At 48.0% G+C, this 15,328-nt stretch overlaps 1 protein-coding gene across 50 annotated transcripts in view; it reads right to left on the bottom strand.

Moving 5' to 3' along the window:
* Positions 1-15,328, bottom strand: part of Dscam1 (Down syndrome cell adhesion molecule 1) — a 77,281-nt gene that overhangs the window by 22,805 nt on the left and 39,148 nt on the right. For 27 of the 50 annotated variants that reach the window (XM_018012323.2, XM_018012325.2, XM_089472053.1 and 24 more), the window contains exons 7-9: positions 9,188-10,032; positions 8,650-8,811; positions 2,442-2,750 (exon numbers count right to left, since the gene is read on the bottom strand). In XM_018012323.2, coding sequence (XP_017867812.1) covers positions 2,442-2,750; positions 8,650-8,811; positions 9,188-10,032 — 1,316 coding nt within the window. Of the gene's footprint in view, positions 1-1,506; positions 1,795-2,441; positions 2,751-4,518; positions 4,810-5,809; positions 6,101-7,755; positions 8,044-8,649; positions 8,812-9,187; positions 10,033-10,553; positions 10,675-10,756; positions 10,878-11,565; positions 11,690-13,883; positions 14,005-14,114; positions 14,242-14,315; positions 14,437-14,530; positions 14,652-14,747; positions 14,869-15,328 lie in introns of all 50 variants that reach the window. The other 23 variants (XM_089472057.1, XM_089472052.1, XM_018012333.2 and 20 more) reach the window with 15 other exon arrangements.

The raw sequence follows: 15,328 nt of genomic DNA, 5'->3' as shown, positions 1-15,328 counted from the left end.
CACTCGATCTCAATGGGCAAATCGCCGGAGGTCACCAAGCAATTGACGGAGACAGAGTCCTCAAAGTTGGCCGGGGCTCCGCCAAAATCAAAGGGCGCAATTTTGGGCGGAGCTGTGAAGGAAATCATGTGTGTGTGTGTGTGTTTAAGGAGATGATAACCAAATATAGGTAAAGACAAATTATAGCTCATGCAGGTAAGACCCATAGCTAATACCATTCACAATCAACTCTGCTGTGTATTCCGCAGAGTCCGCGTCGTTTCGCGCCTTGCACGTGTAGTTGCCGGCGTGTCCGGCGTGCACCGAGTCGATGGTCAGGATGCTCGCCTTCTTGCCACCCTTAACGATGGACACGCCCGTGTAGGCCTGTATGTTGGCGCCATTGAAGAGCCACGTTATGTCCATGGGCAGATCGCCCAAGTAGATGAGGCAATTGACCGAAACCGATTCCTCAAAATTAACCGCATGATCGCCAAAGTCAAAGGGAGCAATCTTGGGTGGAACTTCAAGGGGAAGGATAAGGAAAGGGGTGGGAAATTAATAAAAGAAAGGCAAACCAAACAGAAAACGAAATGAAATTCAAGTCTTGACAGAATTTCGTGTACCGTTCACCACCAGCTCAGCGGTGTAGTTCACCGAGGTGGCTCGGTTGACGGCCACGCAGGTGTAGTTGCCCGCATGATGATCGCGCACAACGTCAATGGACAGTGCGCTGATCTTCTTGCCCAGCTTCACCATGGACACATCGTAGACATTCTCATTGATTTCGCGTCCGTTGAAGAGCCAAGCAAAAGTAACGGGAAAATCGCCGGAGATAACCAAACACTGAACGCTCGCCGATTCACCAAAGTTTGATGGATCTTTCCCGAAATCAAATTCCGCAATTTTGGGCGCAACTTGGGATTGATACACAGGATTTGGATTACAAGCAAACAAACAAAAAATACCAAACAAATTTGATTCTAAATGTGTGTGAGTAAATTGTATTAACCGTTAACTTTCAGCTCGGCTGTGTGGTTAACACGCCCCGCTCGATTCTCGGCTATGCAGGAGTAGTTGCCCGCATGCTTGGCCGAGACCGCCTCGATGGTCAACTCGTTGATGCGCTTGCCGCGCTTGGTTGTCAATATCTCTAGATAGTCCTCGAAGGGCTTATCATTCAATGTCCAGGTTATGTTCACGGGCAAATCGCCGCCGGATATTGTGCACTGCACATTGACAAATTCGCCGTAGCTCATGGACTCGTCGCCAAAGGAGAAGGGGTTAATGCGCGGCACGGCTAGATAAAAGTTCATTAGAATTGCAAATTTGGTCAGCTCGAAGCACACATTTCAACAGCACACAGCACGGTAGAGTATTGGATAAAGCAGAAGTCACTAAATAAAGGCAATAACAACAACTACAATTGGGTTCCTCGGTAGACCGAGGTTTGGCAAGGGGTAAACAAGATAGAGACGTGAAAGCTTTCAGTCGTTGGCTCTATATACTCATAGATCTGTCACGCACCGTTCACAATCAGCTCGGCTGAGTGCTCAGCCCTACCCGCTGAATTGCTGGCGATGCACGTATAATTGCCCGCATGCTTCGCCTCAATGGCATCGATCATTAGATTGTTGATGCGCTGGCCGCGCTTCTCTGTGAATATCTCTAGTTCCGGCAGGAGCGGATGGCGATTCAGTGTCCAGATGACCGAAACGGGCAGATCCCCGCCCGATATGGTGCAATGCACCGAGACGGGCTCACCAAAGTTCATGGGCTCCGTGCCAAAGGTAAAGGGCGTTATCTTGGGAGGCACTGAGCATGAATAGGTGTATCGCAAAAAAAAATTATAGATAAATAAATCAGCAAAATGTAAATGAAAATAAGAAAATCAGGAGCATCACTTGGAGAATTTTCATATGTCATCCATGGACAAACCATTAACAATCAAACGCGCCGAGTGAGCGGTCAGGCCCGCCTTGTTCTGGGCGTGGCAGGAGTAGAGGCCGGCATGGTGGGCGGCCACAGACTCGATGGACAGCACATTGATGCGTTTGCCGATGCGCGAGAAGGAGATGTCATGGTAGCTGTCAATGGTGGCATTGTTCAGCAGCCAGGTGACATTCATGGGCAGATCCCCGCCCAGAATGGTGCACTGCACCGAGGCAGGCTCGCCGTAGTTCAACGGCTCCTCGCCAAAGTCAAAGGGCGCGATCTTGGGTGAGACTTAAGCAGGGAAAGTTCCAAGAGCATAGCATGGTTGTGAATAGGCAGATGAATGTGTAGATATAGATAGATATATGTAGGTAGGTACAGGTAGAGGCGGAGGTAGAGGCAGAGTTGTGAGCATTATCAGAACGCATTAGATTAGGATTAGTATCGTATGGAATTTGTATGCAACGGAGTTAGCTCGTTAAAGGTAACCATAACCCAACGTAGATAAAAACACTTGGAATGAATACCGTTGACAGTCAGATTGACGCCGTAGCTGGTCGTGCCCGCCGCATTGCTGGCGATGCAGGTGTAGGTGCCCGTATGGGCCGGACTAGCACTTGGTATGGACAACATGCTCGTCTTGCTGCTGATGCGATTCGTGCGCATTTGCGGCTGCAGCAGATCGTATTCGCTCGCCCCACTGTCGCTGCCACTGCGCTCGAAGCTCCAGTGCACGCGTATGGGACGATCGCCCTTCTGAATCTGGCAGAAGAGGTCAATGGAGTCGCCCGTATTGATGACGTCCTCGTACGCGAACGGCACTATCTGCGGCAGCACTGGGTGCGTGGGGTGTGCAAAGTGTGTGTAAAGTGTTAAACGGGAGTTACAAAACCAAAACTAACTTAAATCAAAGATAATACTCTAATCTCTCTCCCGTCATTGTGGGCTAACCATTGACAAACAGCTCCGTGGTATAGCTACTGTTGCCGGCACTGTTGCTGGCCACGCAGCTGTAGTTGCCCGAGTGCACCGCCTTCACACTCTCCACGGTCAGCAGGCTAATGCGTTCGCCTATCTTGCTGGCCATGACGCCCAGATGGGGGAAGAGCGGCAAATCGTTGTGGGTCCAGCGTATTCTCAAGGGCAGATCACCTTTGGACACGTGGCAGGTCAGCTGGATGCTGTCGCCCTCGTTGGCGTCGTTGTCAAAGCTAAACGGATGGATGCTGGGCAGCACTGCAGCACCAGCGACAGCGACAGGTCAGGATTGGGTATGGACATGGCAAACCAAACAGAAGAATAACAAAAAGAAATCGAAAGCAAAAACGTAAAGTTATCTCTGGAGTCACCATTGACTTTTAGCTCGGCACTGTAGCTGCTCTCGCCAGCTGGATTGCGAGCCCGACACGTGTAGATGCCCCGATGCTCAGCGGATATATAGTCAATGTTGAGAGTACTCGATTTGCTGGACATGCGACCGATGACCACATCCCAGTCGCCGCTGATCAGGGTCTGATTGTTCAGCGCCCAGCTGATGTTGATGGGCAGATCGCCCTTGATAACGGTGCATTGAATGCCCATGGTTTCGCCGGAATTGGAGGCCTCGTCGCCAAAGTCAAAGGGTCGAATTTGTGGGGGAACTGTGGGATGGGGATTATCGTGGAGCATTTTCAAAATCAAAATGAACTTAAAATGTTTGCTACTCGTATACGTAATTCGATCAAAATGCAGTGCAGCTCAAACCGTTGACAACGAGCTCTGCCGTTTGCTCAGCGCTGCCCGCTGAATTGCTGGCAATGCATTTGAACAGTCCGCGATGATGGTCATTAATGGAATCGATACTCAATGAGCTAAGTTTCGGTGACATTTTTATAATGCGTATGCCCACATTCTCGTTCGTTATGGGCTGTCCATTGAGGGTCCAGTGTAGCTGCAGCGGCGTATCGCCCTTGAACACCATGCACTGGACGGCCGTGCTATCGCCATAGTTCGAAGGCTCGTCACCAAAAACAAAGGGCATAACTTGTGGAGGTACTGAACATATAGAAAAATAATACTAGCAACTAGAGTGGGTGTATTTGTTGAAATGCACAAGGGAACACCTATTCAGCTTCAATTCAGCGCATATTTTCGTGATAAGAGAAGACAAGAGAAATTTAATTATGACTTAGTAGCACAATTCAGCATTAATTCAGCGCAGTATTCAAAATAATACTGACAAAAGCATTAGATTGGACAGTTTATATTTAATTCAGCTCATTGTTTTCAAATTTTAGTTCAAGTAATATTTCAAAAAATGAAAAGTAACAATTCAGCTTCTATTCAGCACACTTTTTTTTATAATTCTACAAACAAATATTGAAAACAAGAATGACCTGGACAATTTAGCTACAATTCAGCGTCATCTTTTGTAATATTTCTGACAGTACAGCTTGATATCTACTTGAACTGTGCTGTTACCTACAAATTCAGCAGTTTTCTATGCTTTTGCGATAAGCGATTAAGCAGTGCTCCAACATGAATCTTTGAATTCAGCAGTTTATATTTAGTGCTACTTAAGAATAGAGTACGTTTTACCAACTAAGCGTTGCTAAGCAAACAAACCATTAACTTGCAATTCAGCAACATATTCGCTGCTGCCAGCCGCATTGCTGGCTATACATTTGTAAATGCCGCGATGAGCTGCATTCAGTGAGTCGATATTCAGTAGACTCGTTCGATCATTCCAACGCCCCAAACTAAAACCGCTCTGGCCATCGACGATGGGCACCGCGTTAAGGAACCAGCGTATTTCCAGGGGCCCATCCCCCTTGGGCACCACACAATTGGCGCTGGCAACGTCGCCCACATCGGCCGCTGATTCACCAAAGCTAAAGGGTCGCACTTGGGGTGGCACTTGAAGGGTTTAAGTGGTTTTAGATTACAAATCAAGAAAATTAAAAAACAAAAAGCAACTCAATTGAAATGCATATGAACTAAATGAATTATGATCCTCTCATTAATCCCACAAACCATTCACATGTAATTCAGCGCTATATTCAGCACTGCCCGCTTTGTTCGTAGCTATGCATTTGTATATTCCTCGATGTCTGGCCTCTAGCGCGTCAATATTCAGTGAGCTAGTACGTGGATTCATACGCGATAAAGAGAAACCATGCTCGCCCGTTATGATGGGCGCCGAGTTCAAGGTCCAACGTATTTCCATGGGCAAATCGCCCTTGGGCACCATGCAAAAGATGCCAGCGATTTCGCCCGTGTTGGCGGGCTCAGCGCCAAAGTCAAAGGGCTGAATTTGCGGAGGCACTTTTCAGAATATAGAGGGGATGGAATCGGGGACAGAAAATTATAGTAAATGTCAAAGAAAAATAGAATAAAACTAGGAATTAACTACATATACTAAGCACGCGACGAACCATTCACTTCTAGTATGGCCACATATTCAGCAAAGCCCGCTGAATTGTTGGCTATGCACTTGTAGCTTCCGCGATGAGCTGCCTCCAAGGAGTCAATGTTCAGTGAGCTCGTGCGCTTATTGAGTCGCACGATAGTGAATCCCAATTCACCGTTGACAATCAGCGCAGAGTTAATAGTCCAATATATGTCTAGAGGTAAATCCCCTTTGGGCACCACACAGTTAACACTGGCTACCTCGCCGCGATTCAGCGGCTCTTCTCCGAAGGAAAATGGACTTATTTGTGGCGCAACTGCATGAGAATGGATAAAAGACTCTCTTTACTTGAGCTCTAGCTAGCTAGCTAAACCGGGACAGCACACACGCCTCAGCTCACCGAATAAACCAGATAGATGTTAGGTAGATAAGCATATAGATGAGAGACAAAGTGAGGGAGAGAGAGAGAGAGCAGTAGTAGCAGCAGGAAGCTGTTCAGCAACGAACCATTAACTTGCAATTCAGCGCTATATTTGGCACGGCCCGCCTGGTTCTGGGCAATGCAGCTGTAGACCCCACGGTGCTTGGCCTCGAGCATATCCACGCTGAGGTAACTCGTTCGGCTATTCAGCTGAATGACCGTAAAGCCATTCACTGCTGTCTCAATGGTCTCGTTGTTCAGAGTCCAATATATTTCCAAGGGTAAATCGCCCTTGAGCACTACGCAATTGATGCTCAAGACGTCGCCCATGTTGAATACCTCGCTGCCAAAGCTAAAGGGCACCACGTGGGGCGGCACTGTGTGAATAATGTGTGTAAATGATAAATGAATAACTCAAAGTAATAAACTGAATTCATAGTTCGTAGGCCTAGAAACCAGTGAGAGGCGATACCATTGACTTTCAGCTCGGAGGTGGTATAACTCGATCCGGCCTTATTTTCGGCAATGCACTTGAAGGTGCCCCGATGATACTGCTCGACGGCGGCTATGTTCAGGACACTGGTCTTGGGCGACAGCTTCAGTATGGTAATGCCCTCCTCGCCGTTGATAATGGGTCGCCCGTTGAGCGTCCACTTGATGGTGATGGGCACATCGCCCTTCTGCACCATGCACTGGACGCCGGCGTTTTCGCCCGTGTTGACAGGATCGTCGCCGAACGAGAAGGGGGCGATGGAGGGTGGCACTGGCGGTGAGCAGAACGGAACGGGGATATGGGATATCAACATAAACTAAAGAAAAACCAAAGCTGAAGCTACTCTAAATGGCGAGCTGTATATAGTTAACCGTTGACAGCCAGCATGGCCGATTGTCTCGTCTCTCCGGCATTGTTGGTGGCCACGCAGGAGTAGTTGCCCGCGTGGCGAGCGCGCACGGACTCAATGCTCAGCACACTGATGCGCTGGCTATTGCGGGTGACCACAACGCCATCGTTGGTGAAGACCCGTCCGCCGTTCTTGGTCCAGGCTATGTCCAAGGGCAGATCGCCCTTGTTGACCGTGCAATAGGCCGAGACCATGTCCAGCTCGTTGATGCTCTCCTCCCCGAAGTCGAAGGGCATTACTTGGGGCAGCACTGTAAGGTTCGGGTGGGATTGATGTTCAAGTAAAAGCAAACAAAAGCCAAACAAAGCAGAACTAAAGCAACATGGATTAACCATTGACGGCCAGCAGCGCCGATTGACGCGTTGCTCCCGCGTTATTCGTGGCCACGCAGGAGTAGTTGCCCGCGTGGCGAGCGCGCACGGACTCAATGCTAAGGACACTGATGCGCTGGCTCGTGCGGGTGACCACAACGCCATCGTTGGTGAAGACCCGTCCGCCGTTCTTGGTCCAGGCTATGTCCAAGGGCAGATCGCCCTTGTTGACCGTGCAATAGGCCGAGACCATGTCCAGCTCGTTGATGCTCTCCTCCCCAAAGTCGAAGGGCATTACTTGGGGCAGTACTGTAAGGTTCGGGTGGGATTGATGTTCAAGTAAAAGCAAACAAAAGCCAAACAAAGCAGAACTAAAGCAACATGGATTAACCATTGACGGCCAGCAGCGCCGATTGACGCGTTGCTCCCGCGTTATTCGTGGCCACGCAGGAGTAGTTGCCCGCGTGACGGGCACGCACCGACTCGATGCTAAGGACACTGAGGCGCTGGCTGTTCCGATTGACCAGCAGCCCGTCGTTCGTATAGAGCCGTCCGCCGTTCTTCGTCCAGTAGATGTCCACGGGCAAGTCGCCCTTGTTGACGGTGCACGACACCGACACCATGTCCAGCTCATTGATGCTCTCCTCGCCAAAGTCAAAGGGCACTATCTGAGGCAAAACTGGGTGGGGGGTGTTCGGTTTTTTGTTTTTTTTTTTTTTATATATATTTCGGCGGAAAATAAAAGCAAACGCAAAGCAATGCAAAGTGAAATGTGAAATTTGAAATTCGTAAGCCAAAAAGGAAATAAAATCTCTTAACCATTCACAGCCAGCATGGCCCAATGTTTGCTCTCCCCCGCATTGTTGGTGGCCACGCAGGAGTAGTTGCCGGCGTGGCGAGCTCGCACGGACTCGATGCTCAGGACGCTCATGCGTGTGCTGGTCTTGGTGACCACAATGCCATCGTTGGTGTAGACCCGGCCGCCGTTCTTAGTCCAGGCCACGTCGATGGGCAGATCGCCCTTGTTCACCGTGCAGGAGGCGGACACCATGTCCAGCTCATTGACGCTCTCCTCACCGAAATCAAAGGGCACTATCTGAGGCAGTACTTAGATGGTTGCGGAGGGTGTAACAAATTAAAAACAATTGCTCTACAATCAAAGTACAACTACTAAGCGAACCAAGACAGACAATAACTGATCGAGAAAGAGAGTGAGTGAGTGAGTGAGAGAGAGAGAGGAGCATCACCGTTGACACGCAGCTCGGCCGTGTGGTAGACAATGCCAGCGGCATTTCGAGCCACACAGGTGTAGTTCGCCCTGTGCCGCGCATGCACCGACTCAATGCTCAGCATGCTGATGCGCTGCGTCGTCTTGGTAATCAAGATGCCGTCGTTGGACATGAGACGCGCCGCGCCCAGCTTCGGTTCCGGCGCCGTTGTCCAATACACCTCGAGTGGGGTGTCGCCCTTGTTGACCGTGCAAGTGGCCGACACCATATCGCTCATATTAATGGCCTCCTCGCCAAAATCAAAGGGCACTATCTGTGGCGGCACTAAGGTGGAACAAATCGTATTTTGTCGGTAGTGAAAGGAGCGACCAGCGTTGCGGAAGTTCATATATCCTTGCTGAAAACTCAACCCGCCCGAAATGGTAAATGGGCGCTCAGCCCTCTCGGAGGAGAGCTGGTGCAGTAATCGAAACCATCAACTTACCCATAACTTGCACTTCCAGCGAACCGCGTGCCGAGTAACCCTCCTGATTCTTAGCCACGCACGTGTAAGTTGCTTGATCCGAATTGCGTTCCACATTCTCAATGATAAGTGTGCCGTTGGGGAAGACCTTCTGCTTGCGATTGATGGGCAGCGGACGATTATCTGGGGAAGGAATTTATGTAAGTTAGAAATGAACATAGAAGAATCACAGAAAAAATATTCAATATATATTTGAGATTTGCGTAACTGCACTCAAATTTAATTCATTCGAATTGAATTGAGTTGAGTGAGTGAGCTACACATAGACAAATGAGTGGGTTTGAAGATTTTAATGTTAAAGACAAATGAGTGAGAGTGAGAGCATGCATAAGTCGGTAGAGCCGAAAGTGCACCGTATCTTTCATTTACTCGCATTCCCATTCATTCAATTCGTCTTACGAGAGAGCTCTTGTGCCTCTCTGTCCCCCAGCTTAGCACTCCACTTCGTTCATTTGATTTTCTAATCTGTGCAAACCTCTAGTCTCCCTCAATCACTCACCTCGCTCCCAGACAATGGAGTCGATGGGATAACCAGCAACAGGGCAAGTGACCATTAGAGTTTCGCCAGCGACAATTGCCTTCTTCTCCATTTGACGGATGTAGGGCAGGCCGTAGACATTGAGTTTGGCCGAATGCTCTGCCACGCCCACTTTCGATTTAGCTATGCACTTGTAGAGGCCACCGTCGTTGGCATGCACTGAGGTGATATTCAAATAGGAGACAACGTCGCCGTTCACAGTCACATATTGGCCCACTTGGTATCTGTCGTTGTTGGCGATCTTCTTGCCATCCAGTTCCCAGGAGATTTCGGGCGTGGGATTGCCGCCAGCCACACACTTGAGGAATACACTTGGTCCGGGCTCCATGGTCTCCTCCTGGAAGGCCTGACGAATGACGGGTGGATCGAAACGGCCACCAAGCTTGAGCTCAGCGCTGGCCTCGGCGGATTCCTGATCGTTGCGCACAAAACATTGATACATGCCCTTGTCCTCCTTCTTAACGGATTCGATCCTCAGCACGGGGTCACTGTGTCCAATGGCCTTGCCGTCCTTCATCCAGCTGACAGTCTTGATTGGATTGCCGGTGTACTGGCAGGTGAACACAGCGGGGCGTCCGAAGTCGATGGTCTGAGTGGGTGGGTCGATTTTGGCTGACAGTGGTGCAGTAACCGTGAGCACCGTCTCGACGCTCTCGCCGCCCACGGAATTGTTGACGACGCACAGATATTTGCCCGAGTCCTCGACAACGGCATCCTTGATGATGAGTGTGCCCGAAACCTGTTTGACGCGATCGTTCAACACAACGGCCTGCTTACGTGTGGTGCCCTCAATGAATTTATACCATCTGGAATGAGAGATACAGGTGAGTAAAAACAAGTCAAGCGATTCAAGTTGGCGGAGGAGAGCGGACACAGAACGAGCAAATGGCGTAGGGGAAAAGTCCCGCAATTAACAGTCACAACACTCACAGATCCAGGATCCAGGAGGAGTCTCAATACTTACTTGGTCTGTAGCCTCATGAGTAACTGATCTCTGATTATACCTACCTTAACTGTGAGCTGTGCTCAAATCATTTGCTTGTTCTGTGAACCGCTTTGGGGGAATGGGAAAAAGCTCCTAAGTACAAACGCCCTAACAGAAGTGTAGCTACCTATAAACAGGCACTGGGTAACCCTGCCCCGGACAATGACCTACAAAGGTGTCACTCAAGGGAACCTCATTGATTTCAATGCTCTTGATGGCGATGCGAGGCTTGACATGCCCAATGGGCTCTGTAAATTTCAACACGATCGAATTTGAAGGAAATGTCAACAATGTATACGACCTGCCTGAACTCTAGGGATTCTTGAAAGTTTGTTGTAGTACCTAAAAGCAGGCATAGGATATGCTTGTCCCTGGCACAGTATGGAGAAGCTAAGCCCGATCTTGCGCGTTAGCTCCTGCAAGCGATCGCCCGATATGGTGGGAGCTACGCTGCCAATGGGCTCTGAAATATAATGCCTCTAAATTTCTGATGCGAAGAACTATTGAAAACTGCCTGAACAAAGCGGGAACTCTCAGCACGTTACCTAAATGCAGGTGTTGGATACGATTGACCCAGGCACAGCATAGCCAGGTCATTGGCAGCTGAGATTGTCAACTCTTGTAAGCGACCACCGGAAATTTTAGGCGCCACACTGCCCACAGGTTCTGCAAAACATATTGAGCTTGTCATGTGGAATACATTCTATAGATATTCTTATTATATTCTTCTATTTATTTCAATAGTAGAAAACTGCCCGACTAACCGTATAATTGGCACGGGAAACGCCTGAGCCTGACAGAGTAGAGCAAAACTAGTGGAAATCTCCTTGACAAACGTAAAGCTTTTCGACTCGCCCGAGAAGCTAGGTACTCGAGCACCAATTGGTTCTATAGAAAATATACATTTTATCAAAATGAAATATGAGTGAGCTGAAAACAGACTGAAGGGGTTGGGGTCTACCTTATCAAGGGCACTGGATATGCCTGAGCCTGACAAAGCAATGCAAAACTCTGGCCAAAATGCCGCACAAATGTATAACTTTTCATATCGGAAGCGAAGGTAGGACCTTTTGCGCTGACAGGTTCTAGGAATATAAAATAGGGTCAGCATAAACTATATTTACATGAAAACTGTCTGAATTTGTACCTAAAGTAGGGCACTGGATAGGCCTGAGCCTGGCAGAGCAACACAATATCGCCTGAGCTAGGCCCGAGCAAGCTAGAGATTTTCGAAGAGCTTGCAAAAGTGGGAGCTTTGGCACCGACAGGCTCTGAAAAGTGCATTGTATGATATATACAGGTCGAATATAGGGAATTGAAAACTGCCTGAAGGAAAGGTTTATGGGAAAACTACCTCATTGTGGGCACTGGGTAAGCTTGAGCCTGACAAAGCAATGCAAAACTCTGGCCCACATCTCGGGTGTAGGAAAACGAATTGGAATCTGTTGAAAACGTTGGTGCTCTGGCTCCAATGGGCTCTGTGAATGCAATTTAAATAATTTAGCTAACTACGAAAACTGCCTGAAAGCGAGCTAGACCACAAAATAGAGTCTACCTCTGTTGGGGTACTGGATATGCCTGCGCCTGACACAGCAATGCAAAACTTTGGCCCACAGCTCGCGCATAGGAAAATGAGTTATAGTCCGTCGAAAATGTGGGTGCCCTGGAGCCAATGGGCTCTACAAATACATTTATTACAAATCATACATTTATTACAAATCTATCAAGACACTACAGAAAACTGCCTGAATAAAATGTAAGCCGCTTAGACTTGCCTAATAATGGGCACAGGAAACGCTTGTGCCTGGCATAATAGAGCGAAACTAGCATTAATGGAACGCTCAAAAATGCTTCCCTTGGAGTCGCTCGAAAATGTTGGTGCCTTAGCGCCGACAGGCTCTAAAAGCAAAGTAAAATACATATTTAGACTATTTGCCTAGGGCTAACAGAACCAGTTGACAAGCGTTAGTCCAAGCAGTAATTCCTACCCTACCTAAATATTGGCACTGGATATGCCTGAGCCTCACACGTCAGGGCCAAGCTGCTCTGCTGCGGCGCGTTTATGGTAAAGGTTGAGGCCACGCTGGGAAAGCTAGGCGCCTTGAAGCCAACAGGTTCTTAAAAATAAATACACATTAAATGTATTTAATATTAGACTAACAACTGGCTGAATGTTGTCTAGGTGCTTTTTATAGGGTACTAGGCTTGGGATTACCTAAAAACAGGCACTGGAAACGCCTGCGCCTGGCAGAGCATTGCGAAACTAGCGCCCAATGGAACCACTTGTTGGAATGTTTGCACGCCCGCGGGCACAGCGGGAGCCTTGGAGCCAATGGGCTCTAAGTAAATTAAATCGTTTGAAAATTAAACAATTTACCACTATTTGCAAATATCTATCGAAATCTGCCTGAATAAATAGGGGAAATTTCAATTAGCCTGAAGATGGGAAATTTGAACTTGGCGCCTTTTAACGCGTATTAGAAACTCAAGTAAAACACACTCGGAAATAATAAACTATTGCCACTTTAACTTTAACTTTGACCTTTTACTCGTTTGTTGTGAACGTGACCTGTTGACACAGACAGCGAAAGTCAGGGCAACCCCCAAATACGTTGAACTTCGCCGGCATCAAGTTATAGAAGAAAGGGAAAGTGAGAAGCAGCAGTAAAAGACAAAGCCGGCAATAACTGACGCACTCAATGCATATTTTATTGGGGTCAATGCTAAGCTTAAGGTTACCAAAAACTTAACAGCAACAACAATCATGGGGCATGCGCACTCTGTGCTTGCGGCGGCAACAGGTGGCGGGGAAAGAGTCGAGCTGAAAACACCAAGCGAAAGTTGACCCAAAAACGTGCGTTCATTCAAGAAACCGGTGTGCGAGCGAGATGCATGCCATCCACACGATACACACAAACAACGGCGTGCGCATGTAGGGGAAGTTTGTTATGGGAAATTTCGTGTGGAGCACGAGCATGCGCAGTGCGTGCAGAGAGCGCAGAGAGCACGAGAGAGCGAACAGCTGTGTTGTGCGTTTGTTTACAAACACAAGCTACGCACACATGCAAACAAAGCAGAGCGAGTGAGCGAGTGAGTGAGTGAGTGGTAAGGGCTGCATTTGAATTGCCTTGCTTGCGGTGCTCTTCTATGAATCTCCCGTTGCCGCCGATTTACGGTTTGTTTATTTAGCTTACTTTTTATGAGTGTGTTTGCGCCTATTTCGCTAGTGCTTCAGCTTGTCTGTGTGGTGTTTGTGTGTGCGTGTGTCAGACTGTGCTTGTGTTTGTCAGTCTGTCTGTGTTTTTATTGGTGTCTGTTCATGTTGGCGCGCACATTTTATGAATGAACCAGTGATTGGCCCCTCGCTTGGGGTTAAAGTTCACACGTCTCATACATTATGAAAGGCACGCATTATGCCACGAATGGCTGCCGACTAACCTGCTGATGGGCACCGGAAATGCCTGCGCTGGACACAGCAGAACTATATCTATGCCGCGCTGTCGCTCAATCCCCGACCATTTCGTATCAATGGAGAGCGTGGGACCCTTTGCCGAAACGGGTTCTATTAAGGTATATACATATATTTGGGGAATTTTATTATCATTTATTGCGAAATTGTGCGACTGACTGGAATGTTGGACTGGGGTAGATTATAGACAAATAAACAGTTACCGAAAACTTGGCGCCGGATAGCCCTGAGCTGGACAAAGCAGCGAGATATCTGTGCCCGCATGCAGCTCGAAGGGTTTACTCATTATGGAGGGAATGCGCGGCGCCGTGCTTGAAACGGGCTCTGAAAGTCATATCAAATCGATCATATCATCATCATAGGTACCTACAGATCTCCAATTAATCTATAACTTAGCTAAATTAACTCTATGTTTTGCTAGTTCTCAGTCTAACCTGAATGCTGGCACTGGATAAGCTTGAGCTGGGCAAAATAATGCCAAATTCGTGGACAACATGCGCTCGATCCACGAGCGTTTGATATCATTGGAGAGCAGAGTGGGCGCCTTGCCGCCAACGGGCTCTACACATAATCAAAGCAAAAATCTTGTAAGACTCTCTGTAAAAATTGCCACTGAATGTTGAGTTTCGGCTTACCGAAAACCGGGTGCTGGATAGCCCTGAGCTGGACAAAGCAGAGAAATCGTTTGAGCCTGACGCAGTTCGATGGGTTTTTGAACCAGTTCTGGTGTTCTAGGGGCGGTGCTTGAAATGGGCTCTGTAAAGTGTTTGTTAATGCAGTGAGAAATTGTAAATAATGCTAGCCTGATGTTGGTTTGGAATACTTTATATATGCATGTACACTAACACACCTAAAGCTAGGCGCTGGATAGCCCTGAGCAGGACAAAGAATAGCAGTGGATGAATGGAATGCAACCGTATTCGGCTTATACGTCAATGCATTTATCTTGGGCGGACTACTGCCAATAGGCTCTGAAAATGCCAGCGAAATTTTAGTGAATTATAATAAATAATTTGATAAACTGCCAAAATGTTGGATGAGAATGGGAAGTCCATTGGTTAGCTTACCGAAAACTAGGCGCGGGATAGCCCTGAGCTGGGCACAATATGGAAATGCTGGTTCGAGCAGCCACAATCAAAGGGCGCGACTGCAGTGGCGGCACTTTGGGCGCCGTGCTCGAAACAGGCTCTGAAATATTTTATTCAAGGCTTGAGCAAAGAGCTAGGATAAACTTACTAAAACACCTGAATGTTGAGTACTCTTTAGCTTGATGATTGATTTACCTAAATATTGGCACGGGATAGCCCTGAGCAGGACATAGCAAGGACAAGGTACTGGCGCCAGCATGCGTTTTCATATCGAATTTGGCCAGGGAAACGACTTTGGGCACAGTGCTGCTAATGGGCTCTAAGAGAAATATTCATTTACATGTGATAATCTACATAGAATAAAATCCCAACTGCCTGATTGTAAAGGATAGGATAAGTGCAGCGATAACCTTACCGAAAGGCAGGCACAGGATAACCCTGAGCTGGACAGACTATGGCTACATTTGCCTGTACCGCAACATATTCAAGATTGTTTTTCTGTATCAGAGCAACGCGTGGTGCTGCGCCGCTGATGGGCTCTGCAAATGAAGGCAAATAAT

This window comes from Drosophila arizonae, chromosome 5 (assembly GCF_054131065.1).
Source record: "Drosophila arizonae isolate 15081-1271.41 chromosome 5, UAZ_ARI_1.0, whole genome shotgun sequence".
In the NCBI taxonomy this organism is placed as follows: domain Eukaryota; kingdom Metazoa; phylum Arthropoda; class Insecta; order Diptera; family Drosophilidae; genus Drosophila; species Drosophila arizonae.
This window is presented reverse-complemented; position numbering and strand designations above follow the sequence as displayed.